At 40.9% G+C, this 16,415-nt stretch overlaps 1 protein-coding gene across 1 annotated transcript; it reads left to right on the top strand.

Moving 5' to 3' along the window:
- Positions 1-1,599: 1,599 nt before the first annotated feature.
- Positions 1,600-12,444, top strand: cep170ab (centrosomal protein 170Ab). The gene is made up of 18 exons (XM_062440735.1): positions 1,600-1,704; positions 1,803-1,892; positions 2,713-2,791; positions 2,998-3,056; positions 3,565-3,709; positions 4,262-4,369; positions 4,546-4,996; positions 5,094-5,460; positions 5,590-5,718; positions 5,872-6,004; positions 6,521-7,972; positions 8,176-8,419; positions 9,207-9,315; positions 9,506-9,667; positions 9,929-10,017; positions 10,429-10,522; positions 11,530-11,581; positions 12,182-12,444. Exons 1-18 carry the CDS (start codon positions 1,600-1,602, stop codon positions 12,442-12,444), a joined length of 4,131 nt encoding a protein of 1,376 aa, XP_062296719.1.
- Positions 12,445-16,415: the final 3,971 nt, after the last annotated feature.

Consider the following 16,415-nt stretch of genomic DNA (forward strand, 5'->3'; position numbering starts at 1 on the left):
TCCATCCGCTTGTTTCTTATAAGTGTCAGGCCCTGATGTCTCCTGCTCTTTCCTCAGTTCTGGTGACGGAGACGGTGAAATGAGCATCGCCGTGTTTGCGCGACAAACCTATATTATGTCGTCCATAATGGGAGAGCATTGGCAGCACATCAGTAGACAGCCTCCATAACCTCATATGGTGTGTTTTCAAACACGTGATCATTGTTAATTTGTCTAAATCGGCCTGTATTTGTATTAAAGAGCGTGCTTAAGTGATGAGGGATATCATAAACCGTTAAGGATCAATACGCTGCCAACAGATGACAAGTCTGGGATAAACACCCACGGCAGGTGAATTGTAGCTTCACATACACTATGAGGTGCATGATATCAGTGAAATATTAGCTTATTGTAATTAGATATTCCTCTCTGTATTTATTATATAATTACATGATAAATGATGGATGGAGACATGGCCTAACTGGGCTAATGTTCATGCTCTGTCATTGGCTGACTATAACCCATCGTCTGCCGTCGCTTTCAAGCACAGTTGATGTGTTGTCATTTGCAGAAGAGAATTATAACTGAGTGGATGGAGCCGTGCGTGGTCAAGCGTCTAAAAGGGAAATGTGGGCCACTAGAAGCCCGGCCTCTGAAAGGGTTAACCCGTCCATCCCTGCGTGTGGGAGAGGCAGGCTGTCATATCCCGTTCGGGTTGAGATGATGCCCAAACTGGAGCCCCAGATATGACAAAGTGTGCGTAATTAAATCCCACTAATTCATCTAGAGCTCCTTCAGAGCGTGAGTCAGCAAGGCCCGTGTGCTGATGATGCTCCTGCAGAGGGAGGAGAGGCTACTTGTTTCAGTGAAAAGAGCTGTTGTGTTGTTTTGTGTGCATGGGAATCCTGACAGCTGCATGGAGATCATATGAGAGAATCATGGGGAACCAGAGATGTGAGGTTTCAAGGAAAAATGTTACTGCTCTCTGCAGTCATCTTGTGTGTGTGTGTGTGTGTGTGTGTGTGTGTGTGTGTGTGTGTGTGTGTGTGTGTGAGTGAGAGAGAGAGAGAGAGCTCTGTCTGACTTCCTGTACAGCATCCAACTTAATTAGCTGTCCTAATGCACATACATCCGTCTTTCTGCATGTCATTTCTCGTAATTTAACCCAAAGTAATCCATCTCTTTGTAAAACATTTGACTCCTCCTCTTCTTTCTTTAGTGGTGAGGCACTGGATTTGGTGACGGGGCGACTCTGCAAAGCATAATTCAGTTTGAGAGTTTAAAGAAGGATGCCTGGAATTCTGTAAGATGCTAGTTGATTTTTTTTATACTTTTATAGTTTTTCTTTCATGTTGTTAGCTGCACTACAGTCAGACACAAATATGTCAGTGTCCTCGGGTGATACCTAAAATAGACACAGCACACATGACACTCTCAAACAGATGTTTGTAAGTAATTTGCTTACTGTAATTGGATGAAGTAGTGGATGCCTCATTCACGCCAGTTAGCACTGAGAGAACATATCTTTCTACTGATCAAAGAATGACTCATATATAAACTCATCTAACAATGTTGTGGTTTTCAGCAGGGTTCATTAAGGGTCAAAGGTGAGCTAGTGAGATGAGTCTGACTTCCTGGTTCCTGGTGAGCGGAGGGGGGACGCGTCATCGTCTCCCCAGGGAGATGATCTTTGTGGGGAGGGACGACTGTGAGCTCATGCTGCAGGTATACACTATTATCATTCTTCCTGTGGGCTGGATTATTGCCTGAAGCACTGAGATTAGAATGGATTACAGTGATTGACTGTATTTTGTGTGGTTTAGTCTCGCAGTGTGGACAAACAACATGCTGTCATCAACTACGAGCCGAATACAGATGAACATAAAGTGAAGGACCTGGGCAGTTTAAACGGGGTGAGTGTCTCTGCTACTCTGTCTTAACATGTATCTGTTTATTGCTCAGAAAAAACAATCTCTGATATTGTATGTGACATACTGCTTATAATCTGTATGTATTTATACTCATGTCGTTATGTCATTTCAAAAGTTTGATTTCAAAACTAAATAGGCCTGTTTTGTTTGCTAAAGTTCAGGATTCAAAGTCTCTAAACTTTAGATAATGTTATCAGTGTAATTAAAACTACATACATACTGTTCACACTGTACATACATACTGTAAATACATACATACATACATACATACATACATACATACATACATACATACATACATACATACATACATACATACATACATACTGCATACATTCATCATGCATTCATCAAGCACTAAGATGTCATCTATCTTAGAAAAAACAATTTGTTTCATTTTTACAGCTGTCAATTGTTCAAGAGTAATAAAGGCTAATTTCATTTTCAGTACTGATGCCGATTTGATACTTGGTAGGGATAAAAAAAAAAAAAAGATACTTTTTTTAATACCCTTTTCCTAAAGAAAAAACACATTGTTTTCTACAAATCTATTTTTATTTTACAAAATATGATGAAAAAGCAAAACTTCTACACTTTTGATATTGTCTTAGCGAAGATAAAACTGTGTAAAAATAACAAAATTATGATGGAAATGAGGAAATCTCTGTTTAAAGAATAACTAAACAAGACTGGACTTTTGGTAACTTGATTGTTTTCCATATTTAGTTCACAAACAGCAGATCATCTTATCTGTGAAGAAAGCTCTCACATGTTCTTTAACACATTCTCCTTTTGTTTGCAGACATTTGTCAATGATGTTAGAATACAGGAGCAAATGTATGTCACATTGAAAATTGATGACAAATTGAGGTTTGGATACGATATCCTTTGAATATGGTCTTGTATTATCTGTCAAGCCCAGTGACACACAGCACAAGGTCAGTGAACATGGACAACATTGTAGCTGTATCTGTTGTTAAATAGCTTTGCTCATTGCACTCTGCCTGCTGCATAATGGATAAGGCTATCAGTGCATGGTTCTCACCCCTGCAAAGAGCTCACTGTCTTTTACCTTAACCTGCCTCACATACCAACCTGTTCACTGTGGTGCGAGGAGAGCTACATATTCCAGAGGAAGCCCTGAAGGTTAGACAGTATTTGTGCATGTAATGTGAAAACTTTTAGCCAGAGTTTGTGTGTTTACAGACGCAGTAAATATGCATGCTCAAAACAGTGCAGCCAGAAATATCTTTGTATTTTTTCAACAGTGTGTTAAAAAATACCTGATACAAGTGGAGTTTTGTCAAGGAGAGCAAAGAGTTCTGCTGAACTGGGTGAAATATCACTTTTCAAGATTGACGTATCTGCTCTTTCATCACAGCATAATCCTATCCTTTAGAAAAGATAGGATTAATCTTAATAAAGTAGACGAAAGTCCAGCAGTATTATCCAGATTGTCTTTTTAATTATATGACTGAGATCAGAAAAAAAAGAAATGTATATCCTGGATTTATGCACTATAACTTTTTGAGACACTGAATGCTTTTTTAAAATTTTCCACAAACCAAATTTGTATTTTCTTCTACATGATCACCAATCCTGTTTGGCCTCTATCACTCTAAATTATTTTTGTTGACGTTGTCTCATCGATCAGCATGAGAAGTATAGCATCCAGCTTCAGCTGAACCAGAAGAGGCCTACAGAGGTGGAGTCATCTAAGTCAGAGAAACCTTCCGAGGCAGCAGAGGGAGCCACAGCCAAACCCTCCGAGGCCAGCAGAGTGGAGGAAAGGACGCCAGGTGAGGATTACATATTGATGGTTGGTTATAGGACAGCAGTGATTAGTCTATTAATCAATTAGGTGATGGACAAAAAATGAATCGGAAACTATTTTAGTAATCAATTAATAGTTTTAGTCAAAAAATGCCCCAAATTCTCTGGTCACAGCTTCTTAGATTTGAAGAGCTATAGGAGTTATAACACACATTTTTGACTATTTTCTGTGAAATTATACATTCAACGATTAATCAAGAAAATAATACTCAAATTAATCAATAATTAAACTGACTGATCTACTGCTTTTCTCTTTTTTTATATCTTTGAAAAAGCTGCATATTTGTGTTGGACAAAAGCAGCAATTAGGACACATCATCTTTGGCTCTTGGAAATCAAGATTTAAATAACAAATATTGCAGCCCTAAAGTAGTTAAAAGTTAACTACCAGCTATCGGACAAAATGAAGCAACTGATTTATGTCATTCTTCACTTCTTAAGCAGTTTTGGAATCTTTAAGTTTTTGTACATTTAGTTGCTATTCGCATGTAAGGCTTATTGAAAGCTCTTTTTTTCAGGGGATGTAGCACTGTTGCACAGGGGTACGCCTCTCTATGGCCAGCCTGCTTGGTGGGGAGATGGAGGCACTGAGAAGCAACACTCTGGGAGGCCCGAAGAAAAGAAAGGTGTTTACTATTCTGCATACAAGTTACATGAAAGATACTACAGTTTGTTATTATGTAGTTGAGGCAATAATTAATATCTCAGTTTTTGTAACTTGGCTATTAGCTATGAATATGATTAGTTTTTATAAATACAATAATACTACTTTCCTTATGCTTAATTGCGCTAATTCTGACAGACACCAAGAAAAGCACAGAGATCCCAAAGTCTGCCCAGCCAACACCCTCCAATCAGGAGCCGAGCTACTTTGAGATCCCAACCAAGGATACTTCCTCAGCAGGTAAAATGAGTGGTGAGGCTCCCTCACGAGAACAAGGGGCTGGTGCTTCTGCTACAGAACCCATCCATGGCCATGCTTCTTTTACTATTGAGTTTGACCCTGGGGCAGGTAAAGTGACGGTCAAAGATCGAGTGGCTAAAGTGGGCCCAGAGACCAGACCACGTCCTAAAAGGGGCCCAGGGGAGGAGCTGAGTCCACTTCAGACAGCCATGGTAGCAGCGGAGGTTAAAGTTGCAGATTGGTTGGCCCAGAATGAGCTGCCACTGGCTCTCAAAGAGACAGTCGCAGAGGATGATGGGGAAAGTGTGAAGAGCGATGTACCTGTGCAAATGAGGAGTCTTAAAGGTGTGTGCATCTGTATTCATCATATAGATGTGTGAATTGTTTGCTTTTTTGTCTCTTTCCTTTCATTCTGACTCATTCTGTGCCCCTCCCATTCCAGACAGCAAACATGAAGATGGTACACAGAGTGACTCAGAGAACGCACTTGGGGAGCAGCGCAGGGCTGCAGCTCTGGAGGATCGCTCATGGGGACTTTGGGGCGGTCCAGGGATAAAGATCAGGGAGGGCCGTGCTAATGTACCAGAGGGGCTCTTTGCGGAGGAAGACAGTCCTGCGCGCCGTCGCAAATCTTCCACTTCCAAAGTGGGAGGTGGATTTGTGGAGAGGCGACGTGGCTCGGCACCACATCAGCAGAGTGGTCGTGATGAGTGTCATCACCATGGAGATGACTGTAGTGACAGAGGAACCTACACAATTGAGCTAGAGAATGGAGATCATGAAGAGGAGGAGGCTAGGAAAATGATTGACAAAGTGAGACCCAGCGAGGAGTCTTTAATGTACCCCTTTTAAATATTTAAACAGATTCTAATTACATCATAAAACAATCATTTTATATACAAATATCTATGCTTCACTTGTTTGCATGTGTGTGTGGTTCAGGTGTTTGGTGTGGATGAGCAGGAGGCTGTGTGTGTGACCAGGCTAGGGAGTACTGATCAAAGAGAGAGGCTCACCTCCCAGAGATCTGGTACCAGGGACAGAGGAAAGCCGGGACGCATGGAAACAGAGGTGCAAAAACTGAAAGCATTCTTCTTGTCTAATTAAAGAACGGTCTGATGACTGACAGACAAAGATTAACAATCGAAAATGTCTCATCTTTTGCCATGTTTGCCAAAACGTGATTTTTCCCCCCCTTGCATCCTTCTCTCTATCTTTGTCCAGGTCTTGTCTGAGGAATTGGTGGTGGGTGGTCCCCGCTGGGTCTCACAATGGGCTACACTAGCTGCCAGCCACATTAGGACGGACCCTGAAGGATCAGGCGGCGAGAGTCACCCCATGATCACAGAGGACAGGGGTACATGTGTAAAATATTATCAAACAGGACACAGTATTGCTTTCCCAAGGTTCAGATAAATATTGCAATAACGTCAGAAAAAAAAGAAAATATATTTCTTGCAAAAAAAAACGTGAACTTGTAAGAAAAAAATTAACCCTTGCATAATTCAATACACTCAGGGATTTTGAAGGTTGAACCCCACTTTGTCTCATCTGGCCACAAGCTTATGTTGATTTTATAGTATGTGACCACAGTGGCTTACATAGTCTACTATTAATCATATTAGGTTTCATATTGAAGTATTGTAGCATTTTGTATATGGAAGAGACAAACATTACTACCCCCGAGGCAGTTAAAGTCAAAGCTAGCGGATGATAGTTTTCTGTTTTTATAACTAAATGATATCCATATTAAATATCCCCCTTTGGTAGACAGTACCATTGTACCAACTCTAGTAGCATACCACCCACTATTTATATATAATACACCTTCATCTGAGAACTTACTTTACTAATAACTTTTCTCTTATTTCAGCTGAAATAAGTGAGTCCAGCCACTCCTTTGCCTCGTCTGGCTACACAGAGCGCAAGAGGAGAACCCTTCCCCAGCTGCCTGGTGAGGAGGTTGCCCTAGGGAGGAGGACCCCAGGTTCAGGCCTGCGTTCAGATATGGAGAAACAGGACACAGAGCTACAAGAAAAGGAGAACCAGGGGGACAAGATGGCCAGGGGGAAGAACCGGCCTGGTCACAGTACAGGGGGTGTGGGCAGCCCTAATCGTTCCTCACCAGCCAAATCACAGGACAGTGGTGGTGGGAGATCAGGCCAGCCAGGTGTCTTGGCTAAGCTCCCCCCTCGTCCAATGACCAGTGGGGAGAAAAGAATGGAGGAGTCACGGAGGAGGAAAAAGGAAGAGGAGAAAGCCAGAGAAAGTAGTGGAAAACCACTGTTCAGGCAGGAGAGTTTTACTGTGGAGAAACCAAGCTCCAATGTGCCCATTGAGCTCATACCACGTATTGATGGGCTCACAGGTAGCAAAACTCAGAGCAGGGAGGCTGGCATCGACGGCGCGACACTGCAGAAAGACTCTGAGGCTGTTGCAGCTTTTTTAGAGACCACTGTATCAGACCAAGGTGATCCACCAAGCCAGTCCATTGAAGGCTCCATGTCACCAGAGTCAGACGTGGATACAACCAGCACAGTAAGCCAGGCTGAAGGAGCAAGGAAGGTCCAGAAACGCCGGATGCTTGCAGGACAGCAGAAGGAGAAAACAGTTGTGTGTTCATCCAGCAAAAGTTCCACTGTTGGCCGAGAGACCCAAGACAGGAGGGTCAAGACTAGAACATCTGGTCCTCAGAAGCCCAGCCATCCCTGGACATCTCTGGACCTCACTGATGATGACATCAACTCTAACTCACTCCTCTCCGACTCCCAGCCCACCTCCACACAGGAATCCAGAGGCTCTCATGCCAAATCCCAGGCAGGGAGCACAAGAGTTGGTGCCAGCACCAAATCTAGTCGGGCTAAGGTCGCCCAGGTGCCTGCTTCCACTGCAGCCAGTAAGGCAAACAATGCCCCCAAGCCCAGGCCCACCAGGGCATCCCTGCTGAGGAGAGCCCGGCTGGGGGACTCATCTGACACTGAACCTGCTGATTTTGACCGGATGTCAGTGGCCTCTGAGGCCTCCACTGCTAGTTCCACCTCGAGGACAGGGATGGCAAAAAGGGGAATGTCCAGAATAGAAGCTCTGGCACAGCCGAGGAGACCAAGAGTAGGCTCCCCATCTGCCCAGAGTGACTCAGAAGCCACTGTGACAAGAAGTAGAGGTTTCGGGGCACGGAGCGCTGCAGGTGATTATGCCATCAGACAAGGTCTCAGAGGGTCAAATGTGACCTCAGTGTCTGGACCCAGAGCCAGGGCTAACAGTGCCTCCAAGCTGCCTGACAAAAATAAAGGCACTTCCCCATATGGACATGTCACACCTGCATGTACGTATTGTTTTCCACAGTAAACAACTGATGTTTATGTTTCACAATTTGTGTTTCTTTCATGTTGAAGTTGATATTTTTACCACTAAATATTTAAACACATAAAAACACTGCTTGCACAATTAAGTCTCTTAAAAATCAGCTGGAAACTTTGCTACATATGTCAAATATCCATCTAAACTTACTTTCTATTCTTTCCTTAGCTGGCACTCGGTGGCGCCGCGTACCCATGGAGTATGCCTCCACCTCAGAGGACGAGTATGGCTCAAATCGTCACACATCCAAACAAGGCAACACACGGCCATTCCCCTCTACTCGGGTAGCCCAGCTGGGAGGTTCAGCCCCAGCTACTCCTAGTCCTACAGGACTGGCTGCCCTGAAGCAGAACTCCAGGGAACAGGACGAGTATATGAGAGACTGGACAGCACACAGTGAGGAAATAGCCAGGTATGTAGGTGAGAGGTATTGCAGTTCATTTGGAGAGCAGTGATGACTCATGATAACAGTATTTTGACTGTTACTGTAGATAGCAGACTTTGCCTGCTGAGAGGTTTAAGGCCCTTATTAAATTTGTTGCCATGCTAGCTGTAGTCTAGGCATTGTTGGGATGTTATGGATGGATTGCCATGACATTTTGTACCGACATTTACAGTCCCCAAGGGGATCAATCCTACTGACTTTGGTGAAATATGTCAGCCCAAACTTTTAACAGACTTTAATGGTTCCCAGACAATGTTCCTAATGTTGTCTCTACAGTCCATGAGGTTGGCATTTGCAGTTTTCCATGAAATGAACAATGGATTTCCATTACATTTGGTGCAGACATTCATTTCCCCGTCAAAATGAATTGCAAAAACCCCTTAACTTTCCATGTAGTACCTTCATCAAGTCACAACTTTAATATGGTTTATGACCAAATAACTGAAAAACTAATGACATTCCTGTCAGCCTTAGCTGTACTTTGTGTTTAATACTAATTAACAAGTAGTATGCTAACACACTAAAATAAGATGGTGAACATGGTAAACATAATAGCATCATTGTCATCAGGTCCAGCCTCATAGAGACACTAGCTACAAGCCAGTCTTGTTTTGAAATGATTTACCGTTTGGTTTTGCTTTGCAGTGCTTTCAATTTGATGGTTAGAGCTCTTGTATAAGTTCATAAAATGAAGATCAAAGAAGAAACTTTGGTTGCACATATGTGATTAATGATGTTTGTGTTTGTTCAACAGGATTAGCCAAGACCTAGCCAAAGACCTAGCCATGCTTGCCCAAGAGATTCATGATGTAGCTGGAGAGATCGACTCAGTCAGTCCTGCAGCCACCGATCCTGGACCTCTGGTATTATCAAAGCATTATGCAATACAACAACAACAAACATTTTTTATTCATGATACTCATTTATTTGCTGCTACCCATTAAAATTTGCTGAACAAAACTGGAATTTACAAATTATGAAGAATGGGCAGAACAAAAAAGATGATCTGATTAAGTAACTTTCCTTTTTGTATGCATTTTAATTCTGTTTTAGTTGGAGGAGCGGGTCTTTGATGACAGCTTGGACGTGGGTGGTCCCTCCACAGATCACAGCAGCATTCTTAGAACCAATGGGCAGTCTGTTGAGCTCCGACCCAGGGTCTCTAGTGGACATGGGCCCCGGTCCATCCGACGACAGACATGGAACAGAGATGATGTGAGTGCCTGTTTCAATATTAAAAATCATTCAGTCCTCAAAATGCACATAGGATCTGGGCATACCATGGGGGTATTCTAATTTTAAGGAGTGAGACATCATAGTGTGTCCAAACTTTTTAATGGTACTGTATATTTATTTTTAAAGTATCTAAATTAATATCACGATTTTTATCATCCACCAGTGCTACCACTACCTGCTAACTCAAATGTTTTTATTATTATAAACAACACTGATGTGTTTCTGTACTCTATCCACCAGGCGATCCTAGACAGTTTACTACTAGCGTCTGTGAATCAACTGTCAACTAGGATACGTCAGTCTGTTGACAAAACAACCTGCAAAATCAGGTGAGCATCAAGCTACGTTATTGTCACATTGAAGGGAAATGTCTTCATGAACAGATGTGCTGTTATGGTAATTTGTTGTAAATTTGATACATGCAATACTCAGAAAATGGCATGGTAGAATTATAAATAGGAATATACTGTATATTGTTATAGTGTTTTATGTTGCAACTAGGCCACCTAGCACGATTTGAGTGGCACATCACAAAGGCTAACAGTCACATCCAGCTTCATCTTACTCATGATCACACACAGGATGACAACTCAAAGGCCTATTTTCATTACTACAGTATGCTCCCCACCCATTATAGGAAATACATCTTGCAGTCACTTAATACTTTAGCTAACAAGAGTGATATTAGACATATTTTCATGTATTTCTTTGATCTATTTTTACTACAACTTGGTCTCCAGGATCCTTTTCAAGGATAAAGAACGGAAATGGGAAGAGATTGAGAACAAACTGCAGGCAGAGCATGATTCCTTACTACTCAAGAGCTCCAACAAGGTATTGCGGACTTTCTCCTTCTTACACTTTTTTCTTTCTTTAACTACTAAGGGGTGTCAAAGGATTGCACTACAAGGGTTAACATGTTGTGATAAAAAATTAAAAATCTCCCTTCATAATAATCCTATGTTATTGTTATCCTATTATTCTATGTAGTTTTCTCTTATTTTATAACTATAACTGCTTTATTTGAACTATAATTTGCTGAACTGGCAAAAGGTTTTGATTAAGTCTTTTAAAATGAAGGCTGGACAGTCACAGCTTTTGCAAGTGTTTAACAGCTGTGAAGCAACAGTGATCAGATGCAGGAATTTCAGAGAAGTCTAATCAGTGTAATGCTTTCTTTTTGGCGTTACTTTGGCATGAATTAATACAAAAAGACAGAGTGAAAGGCAATTTGTTATGGCTACAGTAATGAAATATTTTGCCTCAAAATGTATTCACATCAGTAATCTATTCGTTTTTCACTGAACTGGATTAATTCCATAGTATCAAATCCCCTCTCCTTTATAGTCGTGCAAATCACAAAATATCTGATTACTTACTGAAGCAATTATAGTGAGTGCTGACAGTATTACAGCTGTCTGGGGGATCAAATCAAAGACACTTTAGTCGGTTGCACATGCCATTAAGATTGCCATGCTAAATTCCTATTTCAGAGAAGAGAGCATGCCAGATATGCTTGATTTGATGGAAAGAAAAGACTTATGAGTTGTTGTTGCAGGTGCAAAAAGTTAGAGTCCTAAAAACTACTGCATCTCTCCAGGGCAGGTCATAAATCCTGCCTTTAACCCAGTCTGGCCTCGTATGAACCTCTGAAGAGATATGTCTATCCACTGGGCTGTCACAGGGCTCATAAAGCATTACTGAATGTATGCGGCTCAGCTCCAAACTTATTTCTGCAGCAACGAGGGGATGACTTGTGTTGATTTATCTTGTGTATGAACTTTCACTTCCTCACATCCTGGACGAGCTCATTTTTTATTTTATTTATGTTCTCTTAATAGGAGATTTCAACCATTATTCAAGACCTGAAGAGAGTGGAAAGACAACTGCTTGGTATGAATCAGACTCTTTAAGCTACTTCAATCAATATGTTTTACAATAACAATGGATAAAATGACTATGTGGAATGTGAATGATATCACTCATAATGATGAAACCACACAGAATTATCATCTGACTCATCTGACACCCAGTGTTTTGGTTTCCCCATCTACAGTTAGACTGTTCTGATTCAGTCTCATGGCTCTCATAGCACATTTCTGACTGCATCAATCACCTGTGTTCAGTGAAAGCTCTAAAAAAGCTCTAAAATCCCAGTGAATACTACCTGCTCAACAACAAAATGGCGGAGTTAGTCAGTTAGTCAGGAGGTAGTTAACACGAAAAACAGAGCTAGAAGGAGAGTGAATATTTTGCATCTTTCATTCTTAAATTCATCATTCGGGCACAAACACAACTTCAGATGAATGCCAATGGTGCTACGTATTTGCTAGATGCTAACAAGTTATACTTAAACTAACTTGCTGATAATATGTCAATGTTGTGTTCACAGTTTTTGTGAACTATGACATGAAACTATAAGTGTATTCTAAGAAGTTTGAAAGGAATTCAAGAGTACGTGTTTTGAATGTTTATTCTGCTCCAATCCAACAGTCATTGATATGATGGTGGACCCAGATGGCACCCTGGACGCCCTGTCAAATCTGGGCCTAACCAGCCCTTTGACCGACCAGAAGATTAGTCCTGGGACCCAGCAGGGGGCGTCAGTGCTGCATCCTGGAGCAGAGCCTTCTTCCAGCACACCCTCAGCCTCCAAGCAAGAAGGAACCGCCACTGAACCGCAGGCACCGTCAGACCATGCGCAGGCGGTAAAGCGAGACCCTGCACCAAAACATAGCTCGAGACCCTATAACTGACACACTTGAGGATATAATCTAATATGCATCCTTTACTGACTTATCCTGAAGCTCTTTGAATCAAACCTCTGTGCGAGGTTAGAAGATTTTGAAGTATTTGGTTTTAGATGAGATGAAGGAAGGAGAGTGATGCCTATTCCATTGGGAATGCCTGACTTCCAGATCAATCAATCAGACTGATTCATGATGGGACTTTGTTAAAGTCCATCCGTTTAAAATAATAGTTCTTGGGATGCCAGATATACAGTATGAAAACCTTAAAGTATTATTTGGTTGGCTTATAAAAAAGCTATGACATATTATACAGTAACTCATTTGTGTTTTTGTGTTGCAGCACATTCTTATAATCCATTATCCTTAAAGACATGAAAAAAGAACAGGTTTTAAATATCACAGGACCGAATGAGGTCAATTTTCCTAAATCCTGTATGGATTCTTTAACTAGGTTTTGTTCTTAAATCAGAGCATCTCTGACTTTTACCAAAAAAAAGTGAAAATAACCTTTTCCATTATATTAAAAGCCTTGAAATGTTTGTATCCAAATCATAAGCTCGTCAGTCAGCTGACTCATGCCAGTGCAGAAACCCAAACTAAGAAGGTGCAGTGGTGTTTAAAAAAGGATTCAGCAGACGTTTATGTGAAAAGTGTTCTTCTCTCCTGCCGTAGACTTACTTATAACAAATGAATATATTGTTGTCGTGTTGCAATTGCAATGCCCAAGCCCATCTCAGTAATGATTTTCCATCAGAAAAGACTATTGGGTTGGTTATTAGCTGGGGAAAGAACTGGGTATGTACAATATGTACCTGTGTATGTTAATAATGTTTATTATAGTTAAATCAAAAACTCCAACCCATGTCTTTTTTTTGTGGCGATGTCATTTGAAACCAGTGTATCAAAGATAGACAATGTGTGTTAATAGATACTGATACTATAAAATCCAAATGTAGCTCCCAAAAAGGTTTTCCTCTTCTAAATGTATTTTGTCACAAGTGCCCTGGATCAAACAATCATTACAGTCAGAAAGCAGAGATATTAGAGTGTATAGGACAGGAGGAAGTAAACATGTTTCTTTGCACATTTCAAAGTTATGTTAATATTCATCTCTAAGGGACCAGGACATCATGTGCCCCTATGACGCTCCTTTATCATGTCAGTGTCCTTGACCAAAAACAAAGCAGGGTTGACAGCCAGCTGCCTCTACAGGAGCATTTTGTCAAATTATTTTCTGATCACAAACAAAGTGTTGTGTTTGAACCAGCATAGACAGGGGCTACCTCCAAGTCCTGCAGCTGCATTTTACCAATAACGATGCAATAGAAGGATGGACAGAGTAATGACTGTAGGTTTTCCAATGTCTTGCCTCATATTAATGTTTACACATGAATGTAACCTGATCAGAACTGTTGAAAAAGATTTTAGCCAAACCAACTTTATTAAAGATGAATAATTGCATTTTGTGCTCAGCACCTACCGTGCTTTGTCTTTAATTCATTTTGGGGATTTTTTGTTTGGATGTTTTGTATGAAGTTCTTTTCTTTCTTTGTAATGATGGTAGGTTCCATGTTGACCTTGCAATACCTGTGTATTGTTTATCTCATTTCCAATAAAATGCATGATAATCATGAGCTATCTTGTTTGTTTGTTTGTTTGTTTGTTTGTTTGTTTGTTTGTTTGTTTGTTTGTTTGTTTGTTTGTTTGTTTGTTTGTTTACATAAATTCTAGTACAAGTGTACAACTTTGGTAGAAATGGTGCTTAAATGATTTTTGACATTGGTGAAATGTAACAAAAGTAGTAAAAAGGTAAATTTATTCATTGTACAGTTTGAGGTACATATACTTCAGTACTTTGATTTTATGCTTCTTCTTACTACTACCACTACATTTTAGAGGGAAATTGTTAGGTAACAAGTGATAAAATAGTTTAAAAAATAATCTCCACCATGACCAGCTATAACATTAAAATGCTGCTTAAATTAATAATAATAGTATAATACAGTAAAACTCCAAAAGGGGACATTCTGCATTATTAATGCTTTTCCATTTTGCTGATACTACATCTGTACTTCTACTCTAAAGTTCACATGCAGGACTTTTACTTGTAATGGCTTATTTTTAGCAAAAACAACCTCAGTACTTCTTCCACCACTATCTTTGATCTGACCTTATATCCATATGAGGTCAAACTTGATTCTTCTGATGAAAAAGCGAATTACTTCATTAACGCTTCCACTTCTTCCTTCTCACTGCCACAGAAACTCCTCTGGGTTGCCATTACAACCTCCCAGATCCTTCTTCCACAAGCAGCCCAATCTTCTTCCCTGTCAGTGTCTGGCCTCTCTCACACTTTGCAGAGGCAGGCACACACGACAAATGAGGTTTTAGAGGCCACACTGCAGGAGCCACTGCACTACTAATTGTATGTCTCCAGATATTCTGCTCCACTTCCTTAATCCTTAAAGCTGTGTCAGGGCTTTTCTCCCTTGCGGACAGCATTCACCGAGGTCGCTGGTGCACTTCAGCGCTTCTGCAGGTATTCACCTAAGTGGGAAGAGTTTGGTTGGATTGTTCCCACTTAGTTTTTATTAAATTCAGGTTCCCTGTAGGCTTCTTTACTGTGCTCACACTCTTAGCATTTATTGCATGAGAATTAAATAATCATATCACTGCAGCTTTAGCTCTGAGGTGTCAGTCTGGACCTCCTTAAAATAGTAATAATGTCTTTATTTGCTTGTGTAAACATATTAAACATTCATATGAATTTAAAATAGTTGCCAGATGATACACAGCATGTGCCCTATGCACTATTCAGTGTAATTTCAGCTGCCACTGATGATTTAGCACCTATGCGGCCACAGAGTGAATGAGATATATGATGCTACGCTGGGTGTGGGCAGGATACTGGAAGCATTTACATATTCTGTACCTCCTCATTGATGGGCTATCATTGCTATGGGCATTGGGGAGGAGAACAACAGACAAATGACAAAAAAAAAACTTTGTCAGCAAAAAGGGTATTCACATCCACTGGTGCATAGTACAGAATTTGTGCGTAAGTGTTGTTAGGTAGGTACATTCTAGGAAAAGTAATGGCTGGTTGACCTTAAAAACAAATATATGTAAAATCAATTGAGAGTTGTATCATTGTTCTTATCTAACTCTCTGCAAGGACGCAAATAAGCACCAACCCTTAAACATCAACAGAGTGTTGCTTTAAAAAATAATGACAACTCTCATTGCCTTATTTTAAAAATACCCCCCACAAAAACTGAATTACAATAACTCTGCTTGTATTGACACAGTGGCCACCGCAAAGTCAATTTTTCTTACACCAGCACCTTTTTGTATCCATAACGTAAATTGCACAGGCTATAAAAACCTGCAGTCATCTTGTTTGTGCGTGCGTTTGTGTGTGTGTGTGTGTGTGTGTGTGTGTGTGTGTATGTATCTGACCTTTTCACAGCTGGCATATGTCGCCCTTCTTGACAGTTGCAAAAGTTTTCTTAAGGTGAGGGTAGCTCAGGACATGTTGTCTCTATGCATCAGTCTTCTGTATGTGAGGCACGAATGGGAGAAATTAGATTTCAGTCAGTTTTGCATGTGTGTATGTGTGTGTGCATGTCTGAAAGTCTCCTCACTCTTTTCTCAATTAGATTACACTCCTTCACTTGCTGCTGCTGCTTTCTGTCTTGTCCAGTGTAGCAGCTCCTGTTGCACCTTCATCCTGTCCAGAAACCCACTGCATGCCCCTCCCTTCCCATCTGCATGGCAGACGGACAACACACGCAAAAGACACACACCCTCCCCAACAAGTCTGTGGGAGTGTGTGGTGGCATTTATGCTCTGGCCATAAACAGACCAAACAGGGTGGAGACTGTAGCTCAGATGGCACAGAGAGTTATAAGGCTTAGAGAGCAATAGTGGCTGATTCAGCTACTGAGTGATTGATAGATAGAGAAGAAAAGAGGGAA

The sequence above is a fragment of the Scomber scombrus genome, chromosome 2 (genome assembly GCF_963691925.1).
Source record: "Scomber scombrus chromosome 2, fScoSco1.1, whole genome shotgun sequence".
NCBI classification, from domain to species: Eukaryota; Metazoa; Chordata; class Actinopteri; order Scombriformes; family Scombridae; genus Scomber; species Scomber scombrus.

Excerpts from the sequence above, each read along its gene's own strand:
- cep170ab (XM_062440735.1), top strand. The coding sequence starts at position 1,600 with ATGAGTCTGACTTCCTGGTTCCTGGTGAGCGGAGGGGGGACGCGTCAT. Across the intron at positions 3,710-4,261 it reads AGTGGAGGAAAGGACGCCAG|GGGATGTAGCACTGTTGCAC; the intron begins GTGAGGATTACA and ends TCTTTTTTTCAG. Across the intron at positions 9,668-9,928 it reads AGACATGGAACAGAGATGAT|GCGATCCTAGACAGTTTACT; the intron begins GTGAGTGCCTGT and ends TCTATCCACCAG.